The following is a 14,899-nucleotide window of genomic DNA, read 5'->3' on the forward strand; positions in this document are numbered from 1 at the left end:
GTTTTATTCTGATTAAGGACGGCACATTCTAACCTGGCTGGCAGTTGCACGAGGGACCTGGGGGCTCACCTGGAAATGCAGCCCATCCTCCCCATCAGGGAGCTGCCTATTATCATGGAAAGATTAACAACCTTGCTGCAGAAACCAGAGCCGCCAGCCCTTTGAAGACCCCCAGCCTTTGCATACCCGCAGGCCTTTGCAAATCTTCAGCCTGCGTTACCTGTAAACTGCCCACCTGGCATACCCTTTTGCCTACTTCCCCATGTAATCTTTGTCCTTCTATCCAATATAAGCAGCTGGCTTATGGTGGGGGCAGAGCAGATTTTTTTGGGTGACCTGCTGCTCTCCCACACTGCCGGCAGTTATTCTACTTCATTGGCTCAAGGAGTGACAGGCAGCACGGACCCATTGATTGCCAGGTTATAAACACTTTGTAGGAAAAGGAGACTAAATAATGTGTTTTACCAGCAGGCAAGGATCCTCCTCTTTATCCTTGCATGTAATTCACTACAGGGCCGACAAAGTTGTGGGATAAGCTAGGTGTCACCATATTACTTCTCAGAGAGCAAAACGACTCGCTCTGAGACTGTACTTTTCACTTGGGGTCCGTGTAAGAGAAGATTTAACTTTGGGGGGTGGGCACATGGTGCAGTATACAGATCTTGTAACATAGAAACCTACACCTGAAACCTGTATGTTCATGTTGACCAATGTCACCCTGATCAATGTAATAAGTAAATATTTTTAAAAAGATATCTGGATTTTTTATTTCTATGCTATGAAAGAATGAGGTTCCTTGTAAGTAGGAGGCATAAACGCATGCGCTCTACACCAGGCTACCGGCAAAGATGCTTGGCAACCCAACATGCGAGCACTGAAAGGGCTTTGGACACATTTTTCCTTTGGCTGCAAGGAAGAAAGATGGAAGCACAGGTTAAAGAAAAGGTCTGAAAAAATGGGGGAAAGTAGAAGGAGTTTGTGTTACAGATGAAAAGGCTATCTATACAAAAGCCATGCTAGTAATATTTAGATCCACATAATTTAATGATAACTATATTTTATAATAAACATATTTAATTCTAAGGATTGAAAACCTTAAGCAGATTTAAAATGTGTAGTTAATTTTGTTGCAATGGCCCCATGACCTGGTAGTTACAGGTTTGTTAAGACCATTTGATAAACTTGAGGAGCACAGGGAAATACTTTCAGAATGTGAATGGGAGTAGGTGAGACCTTGGATTTCTTTGGCTACCACTTTCTTCCTACGTGTCAACTGTTTCCCAGAGTAGCTGGCTTCTGTTAACTATCATAAAAATGGGAATTACCTTAGCAGCTTGTTCAGAGTATGTCCACAATATTTATGCGCTCTTTCACCTTGCCAAGGTCCACACGCTTGTCGTCCAACCACAGCCTTGGCAGTGCAGATGAAAAGTGGAATCGCTGGGGTTGGGTCCAATGTTTGCCATGGACGAGATGCCAGGACCCACATGCTTCATCTTCAAATTTCTCCTCATCGATGGACTTGCTGCCTGTGCCATTATGGCATGTGAGGTCACCACCCTGGCACGTAAATTCTGGAATAATTCTGTGAAAGCAGGAATCTTTATAACCAAATCCTTTCTCCCCAGTGCTCAGAGCACAAATGTTTTCTGCTGTCATTGGAACTTTGCAAACAGCTCGAAGGAGACACAGCCCAAGGGCTCACAGTCAAAGGTGATGTTGAAGAACACGGTGGGGTTGACCATGGCTCTGTGTGTGTGTGTGTGTGTGTGTGTGTGTGTGTGTGTGTGTGTGATTGTCCAGGGATATTGTCATCTGCCAGGTCTAGAATTGGCTCTTTCTAACGATTATTCTCAGCAACTCACCTGGGGAGCAGATTTGTCCTCACCATCTTCAGCTCTTCCAGAAAGGGAAGTCTGTTTCTTGGGCAGGTAATCCCTCAGTGTGGGACACAGTGAGGGTTCCACTGAATGAAGTTACACTGTCTCTTGCCAGTCTTGGATCCTCATGTCAGAGGGCCAGCAGGCAAAGACAGGAGTCACATACTGGTGGGGAATTTGAGTGTGATCACCACGCAGAAGACTGGGGCTAAGTAATAAAAGCAGGGAAGAAAGAGTAGTCTGGATTAGGGATTCACTGAGCTGTCTCTTCGTATTCTCATATTCACTGACAGTTATGAATGGCCCATTGAGCAATCTTGGCTCAATCAATCTGAACCTTGGCTCAGGTTTCTAAGGAATGAAGGTCTAGGTCATACAACCAGAAAAGCAATCTAGAGCTGCCAAAATGCTGCCCACAGCAGAGAGAGATTGAAAACCCACGATGAAGGAGATGGATGGTGGCTATCAGTTACTACTTCAGGCTGACTACTGCAACAGGCATTGCTCCATGAAGCCACTGTGTCAGGTCCTGGCAGACCCTGTGGCTGCTCATAGCTTGAAGGGGACTCGAGCATTTTGGACTTAAGGGAAGACAGACCAGGAACTGCATAATGCCAGAGCAGGACTGTTTTGGACACAGAACCATCTTTTATTCCATTTACATCTGTGGCCACCAGTTCTATGCAGGACTTGACTAGCTCTGCACAGATGCCACCTGACAGAGTTTCCAACTTGTGCCTTCACTGCATTCCTCTAACTTCCTGCCCAGGGCTTTCCTGGTGCCTTCATCACCTCAGAGAACATGCTAGATCTCACGAATGTTCAACGTGGTCTTGGGGGCAATAATGCCTTAGAAGTTGCTCTTGCCCAACCAGGAATGAAAGCCAATTGATAAATGCATTCTGCTTTCTTTCCCCAGGCAGAGGGTTCTAAGACATATTTTATAGAAGTCTTCAGAAGGTCCTGGGAGGTCAAGCACCAAGCACCTACTTGGTAACGGATCCTTTCATTGAATTTCCCTCCTCATTTGTTTTACTTCCATCCCCTTCCTCCCTGCTCCTTAAGAAAATCACTTACCAAATAAAGTCCTGTACCCAAGATGCTGTCTGCAGATCTCCTTTCAGGGTGACACATGCTAAGATATAGCTAAGACATCCTATGAGATAGGTTTGATGGGGAAAAGCTCCATTACTGGGGATGGGAGGCAGAGGGAATATTCATCATGGTGGGTTTAATTTAATTAACCAAAATATTGACATTGAAATGCTGTTCTCAGGACCTAGGCCAATTGACTTTTAATATTGCCCCCAAAACTCCCATCATACATTTAGTTTCCTTCATTTTGAGATTTCATCATCAGTAGTTGGCTCAGTGATGTACTAGTTGAGTAGAACTGAATATAATAATGTTGAAGATTAGAGGTGTGGTGTGTATTTTGAAGGTGTTCATTGGGGTCCTAACAATGAGTGAATAAGACTCTGCCATCTAGAACATTTCCCGGCAGGATGCCTGGGGAGGGGAATGGAAAATTTGAGGATTAATAGCCAAAGGAGTAGAGTAGCATTTTATAAATAGTGAAGTGTCAATGTATTAATCTTCCTCAGGACAAGCTTATTAGTTAAACCAAAGGAAGGATTCCTTTTTTACTCTGAATCCAATACTATTCAATTGCATGCCTAGAGTGACAGAAAGAGCAGAAAGTTAACATTCTGGAGAGTCAGGCCTTGCCTAGATCTGCTTATTACACAACTCCATTAAGGGGGAGGAAAAGGCAGAGAGCCTCCCGGATGCTCTTTAAGAACACTTTAATATTTAAGGAACTTAGTACAATGTGCCCATAAACATCTCCATTTCTGAGGACTAGCTACTCCTGTCATGTGGAGGAATTAAGAAGGGGTGGGTTGAGGAGCAGGGGCAGATGGGAAGAGAGACTGGAAGTGAGAGGACCAAAAACTCATCCTCCATCTGGGCACAGGTGGTGTGTGAGAACAGGAGCAGGAGGTGTTCCCCTAGGTGCAGATTTTAGCATTAGCTGCTTTCCCTATATGTTTGGGAGAGTTTTACCTTGATCTCCTGCTGAAGCTCAATGTCCCTGGAGTGTTTAGCAATTCCCTGAGCCCGGGAAATATATTTAAGGCATTTAATCAAATGCTCAATAAAGGAGTCTCAGCTGAGGGCAGACAAGTCTGTCATTCATTTATATGGAGACCTTGCTAGACCACAATAAAACAAGGTAAACGAGACCCTCTGAGATTTACTTGAGAATGCAGAGCATGAAGTCCCTCACCTGAACACATTCCTACATTAATCTCAGAACTGCAGTTTACATGAACTATAAGATAACATTGAACCTATTTTACCTATTCACCTACTGATGGACATGTAGTTTGCTTCCATACATTGGCTATTATAAATAATGCTGCAGTGAACACGGGTGCCTATACAATGAAATATGACTCAACCATAAAAGAGAATGAGGTATTACCATCTACAACAACATGGATGGACCTAGAGGGTATTATACTCAGTGAAATAAATCAGAATGAGAAAGACAAATACCATATGATTTCATTTATATGTGGAATCAAAAAAGCAAGTAGCAGACAATATAATAGGAACAAACTCATAGATACAGAGAACAAATTGATGGTCACCAGATGGAAGGGGGTTGGGAAGATAGGTGAAAAAGGTTAAAGGGATGTAAAGTACAGCACAGGAATACAGTCAATAATATTGTAATGATGTGTGGTGTCAAATGGGTAGTAGACTTTCCAGGATGGTCACTTCGTAAGGTACATAAATATCTAGTCACCATGTTGTACACCTGCAACTAATATAATATTGTATGTCAATTGTAATTGAAAATAAAAGAAAACGAATCTACGTTAGCCTTTGGGGGGTGGGCGCGGGAAAAGGTTATGTTTATGGGCATTTTATGGGGAGAATTCTTTGAATTGGAGAGTCTTCAAAATTTACTTAGAACAAATGCCATTATGTACTATGTAAAATCTCAATTGTGTGCAGCAACTCTTCTGTGAAAATGATTGCTGCAATGGAATCAAGTTAAGAACATTCGAGTCCAAGGGAATTCGACTGAGAGGGCTAAAGGATGTTCAGATCGGCCCCTGGGCCCACAAAACTGTTGGCCTCGGCAGCTGTCAGATGTCTGTGGCTAAACTCAAGCAAGCAGGCAATGGTGACCATGTGAGAAAGTGAATCTCCTGTGGTTAGTGACTGACAATAAATTAATAATGTTACACGCACAGAATGCCTTTGAGCAGAACATGATGAGAGGGGTTTATTTGAATCATATGATTAAAATGGACTCCAGAAAAAAATGCGTTTTCCTGGACATCTCCCTGTCTCTCCTTTTAAAGATGCTGCTAACCCTCAAGTCAGTTATGAATATGCAGAAATATTGTCATATTGGAAGGAACCCGGGATTTGGAGTTAGCAAAAATGCTATGGTATGAATGTTTGTGTCACGCCTCAAATTCATGTGTTGAAATCCTAATGTCTAATAGGATGGGATTAGAAGTCGGGGCCTTTGGGAAGTGCTCTGGTTACGAGCGGAGCCTCAGCAATGAGATGAATGCCCTCATGAAAGGGTCTGAGGAAGTTAGCTCGTCTCTCCCACCCCTCCAGGAAACAGCAAGGAGTTGCCAGCCATGCCCCAAAGACAGAGCCTTCACCAGAAAGCAGCCACACTGGCGCCTTAATCTTCGGTTTCTCAGCCTTCAGCACTATGGAAAATTTCCATTGTTTCTAAGCTACCGATCTGTGGGATTTTGTTACAGCTGCCCAAGTGGACTAAGACAAAAAAGTGATCTGTAGTCGGCCAACTTGTGACTTTGGGCAATTTACATAACCCTGTTGTGTTTCCATTCCCTCATCTTTATTATTTTAAAAAATATATATTTTTATTGATTTCAAAGAGGAATGGAGAGGGAGAGAGAAATAGAAACATCAATGATGAGAGAGAATCATTGGATCAGCTGTCTCCTATACCCCCCTACTGGGGATCGAGCTTCTAACCCGGGCATGTGCCCTGACTGGGAATAGAACCTGGTTCATAGGTTGATGCTCAACCACTGAGCCACATTGGCTGGGCCATTTCCTCGTCCTTAGAATAAGGATTATAATACTACCTGTGCCATTGTATAGAATATCAAACGGCATGTGTGAAGTTACTTATAAATAAAAAAAAGTGTTGTTTTCCACTTCCAAGTCATACCTTCTCTTCTTTTCCCCGGGGAAAGCGTGGGGATCTGCACAGCATGACATGGATGTCACAGATGGTAAGGTTTACCTTTTGCTGCGCCCGTCCTTTGGCCTGCATTATTTTTCTTCGTTCCATTTGCAGGGTGCAGTGCCATTCAGCTGTGCGTGGTTCTACACCTCCAGACCAGCTCACAGAAATGGGACTGAATGCATGCTGCAACACGTGTCTCAGAGCAAATGGGCTGTGCGGAGGGAATCCAGTCCTGCCTCGCTCCCCGTGAGAGCCAGATGAGACAGCTGTGCCTCTAAATGAAGCCATTTGAAGAGTTAATATGGAAGAAGACAGTCCCCGTAATTGTGAATCTCCGTGGAGCTACTCACAGACCATGCATGCTCTAGAAATTAATAAAAGCACCCAAGAAGATGGGAAGGATTTACAAAAATGAAAGCCAAATGAATGGATTTGTTTTCTTGTAAGGTTCAATGGCACGGAATCCAAAGACGGCTTAGGCTCTGCTGGTCTGTGGTTTAAAGGGTATTTTGAATGATTTACACCAAGGCTATGTAGGAAATCAAAGCGAAGCAGGATAAAAATAAAGAATGATCGCTTTGCATCCCTAGTGGGGAAAAACACGTTGGAAAAAGGAAATAAATTGGTAATTAAAAAGAAAGAATTCCTTATGGTTGTCATCGGCTTGAAAGCTAACATTTCCTGTTTGTCAACATTCATTTGACTTCAAAAGAGCTTCTCATCTACCCAAATGTTCATTCATTCATTCATTCAAAACAATTGCAGAGCTTGCATATGCTCCTCATTTAATTCTCATAGCAGTCATTCTCTACAGATATTATTGTTAGTCCAAATTTTTAGTCAAAGAAATTGAGATGCTGAGCTATTATTAAAGTGTTGATATGATAAATTCAACCAGAAATGAAACTGGGATTTGAATCCAGTTCTTTTTTCCAATATCCTTTCCACCTCAATACTTGTCTTAATGTGCTCAAATGGTATGTGAATTAATATTTTTTGAATTAAAAAATGTAACGTTTTTAGCAATTGCTTAATGGCCTCTGAAAACTGGAGGCAAAGTAATTGGGCACAATAGCAGGGTGAGAGAGGGCATTCTTTCTTTCTGTTTGTACCATTAAGCCATATTCTATTGGATTATATATACAGGATGGGGCAAAAGTAGGTTTATAGTTATGAATATGCGAAACACAGAGCTTACTCTTGTATTATTATTTATAACTTATTGTATTATTCTTCAAACAAACAACTATAAACCCACTTTTGCCCCACCCTGTGTTATGTTTCATTTTGCCAGGTAGAAGATCATTTTTTTGTTTTATTTATTTCACAATTAACACCTCAACCATGGTTTCTCATCGGCAACCTAAATCGGAATCAACTGGCAAGTTTTAAACCATGCAGATTTATGGGTCCTATTCCTGCCCATTGAATCAGAATTTCTTGGTTTGGTCCAGGGAGGCTGCGTTTTTCAAGTGGATGGTCTATGCCTGGATGTGGGCGAGGAAACAGAGCAGGACGTGCTTCCTCAGCAGAGCTCTGTCCGGAGTAACAGGTAATGTTCTGCTTGGGTTTCCTTTTCCATTTTTAAAAACTAATTTTAGAGAGAGAGGAAAGGAGAGGGAGAGAAAGAGAGAAAGACTGATGTGAGAGAGAAACATCAATCAATTGCCTCCTGCTCGCCTCCTCCTGGGGATCAAGTCTGTGACCTAGGCATGTGCCTTGACCAGGAATCGAACTGGCAACCTTTTGATGAATAGGATGATGCTCAACCAATTGAGCCACACCGGCCAAGGCATGCAGCTAACTTTTTAACAAGCAGACCAGCTCATTCTGACACATGCTCAAGTATGAGAACCCCTATCCTAGATGCTGCTCTGCACAGTCCTACCCACAGGGGTAGGTGGCAGCACAGCTGACTCTCACAGAGTCTGATTCACCTCATAACTTCCGGTCCACCACTCCTGGGCTCACCACTGAGCCAGGCCATTCTACCCACCCTAATCACATGTCTGCATCATGTCAAAGCCCGCCTATGCTTTGGCTGTCCATCGCATTGAAGCCTGCATTCCCCGATAACTCTTAGTTCACCAAGTCCCTACCTCGAGTGTCCATGGACACTGGGAGTTCTGGCACATTTGCTAGCATTGCTTGAGTCAAGGCTGTGGTCTCTGCCGCTTACCTTCAATAGCCAGGCCTGTGCTATGATCCTGATATGATACTTGAATTCTTTCCTGGTCAACATAGACCTTTAGTTCTACAGAAGAAATCGCTCATCATCAAGTAAATAAAATACAGTTTTTTTCCCCTGGTTGATTTGAGTATTGAAATTAAAGATGTAAAAATATTTATTTCCTCAGTTAATGAGGAATTAGTCCCTTGCAGGAGCCATGATTAGGCATGCTGCACCTGGGAGCCAGTGCCAAATGCCTCTGCTTATAGAATCCATCAGCTGCTGAAATGAGTGATTGCACGGAAGGGCACATCATTGTCGGCTCCTTAATTTCATGTCCTAGTTGCATATTGATATCCCCTAATAAAAATTGTTTGGATTTCTCTCTGAAACATTTGGGGCGAGTCTCGAGGAGATCATTTGCATTAGCGAAACACTGAATCCTAAAGCTATTTCCAGTATTCTGGCAGAGCAAAGCATCTTTTATTCTATGAAATTTAAGCAATCACTTAAAATGAGCATTTCAGAACAACAAAAGTAATAATTTTTAAAAGTATGAGGGTTATAACATTGTATTAAAAGAGTGTCATTATTAACTAAAATATTTCTTTGCTTCCCCCCATACCTGGGTGGTCAACATTTCATGTGAGCAAATAGCATAGCAGAGGTTAGGTGTAACCTTCTAAAGTCTTTGTTACCAGTCATTTTCTAACTCCAAGTATTTTTGCTACCAATTTAACTTGCCATTAGGGGAGCTTGGGTAGTTAAAAAAGTCCTTCACAATTCTCTGTGTTATTGTTGTCAGTTGTTTGCTTGAACATTATTTATCTCCTGACTAGAGGCCCGATGCATGAAGACTTGTGCAAGAATGGGCCTTCCTTCCCCTGGCTGCCGGCACCACCTTCACTCTGGCCCGGAGCCACCTTTCTGCCTTCCCACGCTGCCTAAAGGTCTGGAGCGGCCAGGGGTGGTACGGAATGCCTGCATCATCACCATGGCCGCTTGGTGCCTGCATATGCAAATTAACCTGCCATCTTTGTTGGGTTAATTTGCACACTCACTCCTGATTTGCTGGTGGGCGTTGCAAAGGTACAGTTAATTTGCATATTTCTCTTTTATTTGTGTAGATGGGAACTACAGGACAAAAGGACCATGCCTTGGATACTCAAAGTGTTAAGGATTGGCTCTCGACACACCTGTGAAGGATGGAGAGGCAACTTTATGTCCATTTTTAGTCCCGACTGTTGATGGATGTGGACTAAATACGATGTTTGGGGTCAAGGCTGAGTCTGAATCTTGGCTCCACCTTTTATAAGGGACCTAGGAGTTAAGCTTGAGTTCTCCTTTCATTTGTAAATGGAGTGCTTTGGCTTGAATGACCCTGGTCACATTTTTTTCACCTGGCTAATCCCAGGCGAAATGGGTCCTTAGGCTTCATGAGTCAGCTCAGGTGTTAATTCCTCTTGGAAACCTCCTTTAAAGTCTCAGGCAGACAAGTGACCAATTCCCCTGTCTTCCCCCACCCCCGCCCCCGCATACACACTTCATATTACTTATCAAGATTTACTTCAATTGCCCATGTGCATATCTGCACCGTTGATGGCCGATAACTTCATGGTATAGTACATGCTACTCAGGAAAATGTGAGTAAATATTTGAGGAAAATTTGACCTATAAAATATGGATAGCAATACTTGTTTAAAAAAATAGTTCTAAAGACTGAATGATGATGAAATTTGTAGTTTCTGGCACATAGTAGGCATCCAACAAATTTAGTTTGCATTCTCTTCTTGTTCCTGGCAAAGACAGTGACACTATGGCCTGTCCTTTCTTCCCTGCCTCCACCAAAATTTTATGAGCCAGTCCTGCATGGTCTTTTCTCAGCTTTACGTTATTTACATCAGTGTCTGTAGTAGGCTGGCTTCTTCCAGAAGGAGAAGATTAGGTAGAGTTTGGAGCACAAAGGTTTACTGAGAGAAATGCCTGTGAAAGAAAAGGCAGGAAGTAGGATTGAGCTGACCTGACAAATCCCTACAGCCAGATGAGGAGTCCCAGAGCAAAAATTTCCCTGTAGAGGAGTCCTGCCTTGGGTGGCAATGATGAGCTCTCTGTAGGCAGCTGTAGGCTAGAACTAGACATATGGTTAAGTTAAAAATTTCAGGTATAAATATTTTATATAAATATTTTATTCAATGATATATTTTATCATCATGCCCTCCTGATCTCCAAATCATAGGTATACATACAATGTATTCATAAACTTGATAAATATGTAAAGCAAATCAGAATGCCTAGTATCTTCACAATGCAAAATACAATACATCGTAATATTTCCCCAAATCTGTAATTTTTATAAAATTCGTTGCAATTATGAGTAGAGAGCCATTTTGAGTAATTATTTCAGGGCTTGAGAAGTGTTCCCATTAGGAACTTACATAAAATAAAATGTTAATATTCTTTCAGAACATAATGCATTTTCAAAGTATGGAGGCACTTTCCATTATCCTTATTCACAGGGGACCTAGGTAATGACATGTAGATAATTTTACCTCATCAGACATAATAGAACCACAGTCGATAAGAAAGGCTCAAGAGGTACTTTAGGTCATTAGCATGAAAAACGACTGCATTTCTTAAACTTCTTGTGTCGATTCTAATTTGTATGACTCTAATGATATCACTTTTAACAATTTCCATGGAAAGGCTTTTGAATTTTTTTAATTGAGATATTTCTCCTTTTACCTAAGGTAAGAACCAGAAACTACGTGATAGAAATTAGAAGCAATGCAATCATTAGATAGATATTAGATGGCTGGCTTCAAGCTTTCTGTTTTCTTTGTTAAACACGAGTCCTGATCTCATGTTATCAATCACAAATATATAACATCAGCAAATTGGCTGGCAGGTCCTTTGTGGTTGCAATTACAATTTCCTGGTCAGCATTGAAGCGATGGGAATATACTGCTCATGTGTGCAAACCTCGGAGAGCCACCTCTGGTCGCAATTGAAAGCAGATTTGGTGTCTATACAGATATTTTAACTGATATTTTCATGGAAAGTCCCTAGTGCTTGCTCCCTTTCTTTTTCTTTTAAGCTCTTACTTTTGAAATAATTATCAATTCACAGGAAGTTGCAAAGAGAGTGTAGAGAGGTCCCATGTACGTTTTAGCCAGTTTCCCCAATGGCTACATCTTATGTAAGTACAGTACAAGATCTAAACTAGGAATCTGACATCAGTACGGTACATGCATATGGTGTGATACCATTTTAGCACCTATGTAGATTCATGCCAAAACCACTGCAATCAAGAGAGAGGACTATTCCGTCACCACAAAGATCTCTTTCAGCTGACCAATTTATAGTACTTGTTCCCTCCTTCCCATCTCTGACCCCCAAGAACCACTAATTTGTTTTCCATCTCTATAAGTTTGTCATTTTGAGAATGTAATAATATAAGTGGAATCACATACTGTGTGACCACCTTCCTCTGACAGTTTCATGGAAAGTTCCTGCTCCCCTTTTTTAAACTTCTGACTGCCTTCTCCATTTCACCCAGGTGCTGCTATTTTTAGCTCTGACATTTTATAATATTAGTCAAAGAATCAAGTGCGAAAACGTAAAGTGACCTAGTCACTTTGCTAATTGCTTGGAAATTTGGAGGGTTTTTTTTTTTTTTTTGCAAAGAGCTCACTTTATTTTTTATTTTATTTTTTTAAGAGCTCACTTTAAATGTATACATTACTACTGGATTTCATTCGTCTGAAGAGGTGGAATATATCTTGTTTTCAAGAGCATGCCTCACTATGACCATATCTTTAGCGCATACTACAGTGTTTGGCATGTAGCAGGTCTTTTTATTTTATTATTTTTATTTTTAAAATATATTTTATTGATTTTTATAGAGAGGAAGGGAGAGGGATAGAAACATCGATGAGAGAGAAACATCGATCAGCTGCCTCCTGCACACCCTCTAACTGGGAATGTGCCTGCAACCAAGGTACATGCCCCTGACCGGAATCGAACCTGAGACCCTTCAGTCCGCAGGCTGATGCTCTATCCACCAAGCCAAACCAGTTAGGGCTATAGCAGGTCTTTAATACATTTTGCAGGGAGGATGAGTAAGTGAAGACCTTCCTTTTTTCTAGGTGGGGAAAGGTCGATGCCTTGTGAGGTTCTGTATCGCTGTGAGTGGACAACTTGTGGTAAATGAGCACCAGAAGGAAAATCAAGTTGATGAAAATGCTACTGATGACTGCCACCTGTTTACTTTGTGATTGCTTCCTCCCCGTGCTTCAGGTACAGGCAGTGTCTCCCCATCTAGGTAGAAGCATAGGCTCCTTTGTGGCTCGGGGCCCCCTCCCTGGTGAAGCACGGGGACCTGAATTGAGGGACGTTTCACTCATTTGTCATGGAGCATCGTTGAAAGCTTTTCATTGGTGAATGATACGACTAGGATAGTGCTCTGAAAGCTAATCAACTGGAGAGAAACTTCTAGGAGGAAAGACTACAGGTGAGCAGGCAAGAGGCAGCAAGAGCTAGGGGATAAAAATGGAAGTTGTTCGCAACACAAGTGAATTTTGAATTTGTATAATGCCCTTACTTTATAAAATGCTATTGCATTAATAAATTAAATATTCATAATGGCTAAGTGAATCAGACTAGATTTTAAAGTTGGGAAAACAAAGGATGGGGGCATGTGGCTTATTCAAGGGCATTTGCAGGCTGGGGCTAGAGTACAGGTGGATGAGTTTTATTTCTGTGATTAAAGCTTGGCCAGTGAGCTAACCAGTAAGGGTATTCTGTGTTGGCCACTGCAGGAGTGGGACCAGGTGCCTTGGGCAGAGGCTAAAGCATATAGAATTAGAATGTTCCTGAAACGAAGAATAGAGGCCTTTTATTCAGCGATATCTTTGACCCCCAGAGCATAGAGAATATTAAAGATATTCAAGTAAAATAATCAGATCGCATTTCTCAAGTTACCACAAGCTTGTTCCTATGCCTTATTATACACGGAGCCAGATGACCAGGCACGATCCTTAATACTATGCAAATTGGCAAATGGCTCTATGGAAATATGATAAGATATATTTTGAAAGCTTAGCTACACAGATTTGTCAATTGAAAATCTGCTCAGAGTATGTAACGCATAAAAACTCCTCATTTCAATTTGTGCCCTATCTCTGTTAATAACAGTGTCTACTAAGACCCTCTTACAAAAGGCTAAGATGTTAATTTAACAAAATGATTCCAATTGACCCATAGGAGACATTTTTCTGCCTGTTACATGAATGCTGGCACCATAATAGATGTCTTAATTTAATGAACATATTATTCTAATTGAAATAAAGACCTAGGGGTGTGGAAGTGGCAGATTAAGACTTGCTAGTCGCCACCTTAACTATTACAGAATTAAGGGCAAGCCAGTCCTTCAAAAAGGAAAAATAGCAATTTATAAGAGACCAATGACAAACAAGTGGAATTGATCAGAAAATAACTTTATGCAGAAATGAAAAACTTCAAACAATTAAACACCACTGAAACAAAAAGAAAAAGTTCGATGAAGGTGGTTAAGTATATTAATATTAGCAAGACTAATGTAGACCTGAAAGCCTAAAACACTGGATAAATATAACAAACAATCTATAATAATAAAAGGGTAATATGCTAATTAGACAAGACATCATTCCCGATGTCCTTCCGGACGAAGCTTGGGACAGAGGGAAGCCTGGGTCCCGAGTGCCAGAGGGAAGACAGTGCCGGTAGCCGAGGGAACAAAGGCCTTCTCCTGCACAAATTTCTAGTATAATAATAAATATAAATATGAAAATTCAAAAAACAGAAAGGAAAGCATGTGATGAATAGAGCTGATCTGGTTTATGTCAGAGAAGGACTCCCAAAAGGAACAATATTTAGGCAGGAATCTGAAGGGTGAGGAGGGTGATCTATGTAAGGCGAGTGGAGAATGTTGAGAACATTATAGGCACAGAGAACTGGATCTGTGGCAAGAAGGAGCTTAGTGTTCTTAGGGACCTGAAAGAAATCTACTGTATTGAAACCTAGGAAATGAAGAAGCAGAATGTGTATGTGAACTTGAGCAACAGGAAGGGACCAAAAAATGTGGAACCTCCAGGGAGACAGCCTAGGAGGACACCCAGAAATGCAGCAATGAGTACACACCAAAGGGTAATAAACATGGATGTGGCATTGCCACACTTGTTTTGAAAAGACTGTGCTGTAAGATGAAGAATAGATGGGAAAAGGGGCAAGAATGGATGTCCTCAGAGCAGTTAGAAGACTCTTCGGAGTCTAGGGAAGGTGATGGATCAGGGAGGTACTGGAGGAACTACAAAGAAATGGACAGGTATGAAAATCAGCTTGATAACTGGATGCTATGGGATGTGGGAGAGGGAAATATAATTTTGATATTTAATGCTCTGGTTTATGCAAAACTAGGTAGACAATGGTAAGGAATATTGAGACAGGGAACAAGGGAAGAGAGTAGATTTCAGGGCAGCTAGGAGATTTGGGAGAAAGTGAGATTTGAGTTCAGTTTTGCATGTGTTGAATTTGAAGTAGTTTTGACAAGGCTACCACCTT

General features: G+C 41.5%; 1 protein-coding gene across 1 annotated transcript; it reads right to left on the reverse strand.

The window, feature by feature from the left end:
- Nucleotides 1-1,338: 1,338 nt before the first annotated feature.
- On the reverse strand, nt 1,339-1,659 carry LOC307097267 (peptidyl-prolyl cis-trans isomerase A-like 4A; the record flags this gene model as incomplete). Its single annotated transcript, XM_079767261.1, has 1 exon — nt 1,339-1,659. The coding sequence occupies one exon, from the start codon at nt 1,657-1,659 to the stop codon at nt 1,339-1,341; it is 321 nt and encodes a 106-aa protein (XP_079623387.1).
- Nucleotides 1,660-14,899: the final 13,240 nt, after the last annotated feature.

The sequence above is a fragment of the Cnephaeus nilssonii genome (genome assembly GCF_951640355.1).
Source record: "Cnephaeus nilssonii genome assembly, chromosome: 3".
NCBI classification, from domain to species: domain Eukaryota; kingdom Metazoa; phylum Chordata; class Mammalia; order Chiroptera; family Vespertilionidae; genus Cnephaeus; species Cnephaeus nilssonii.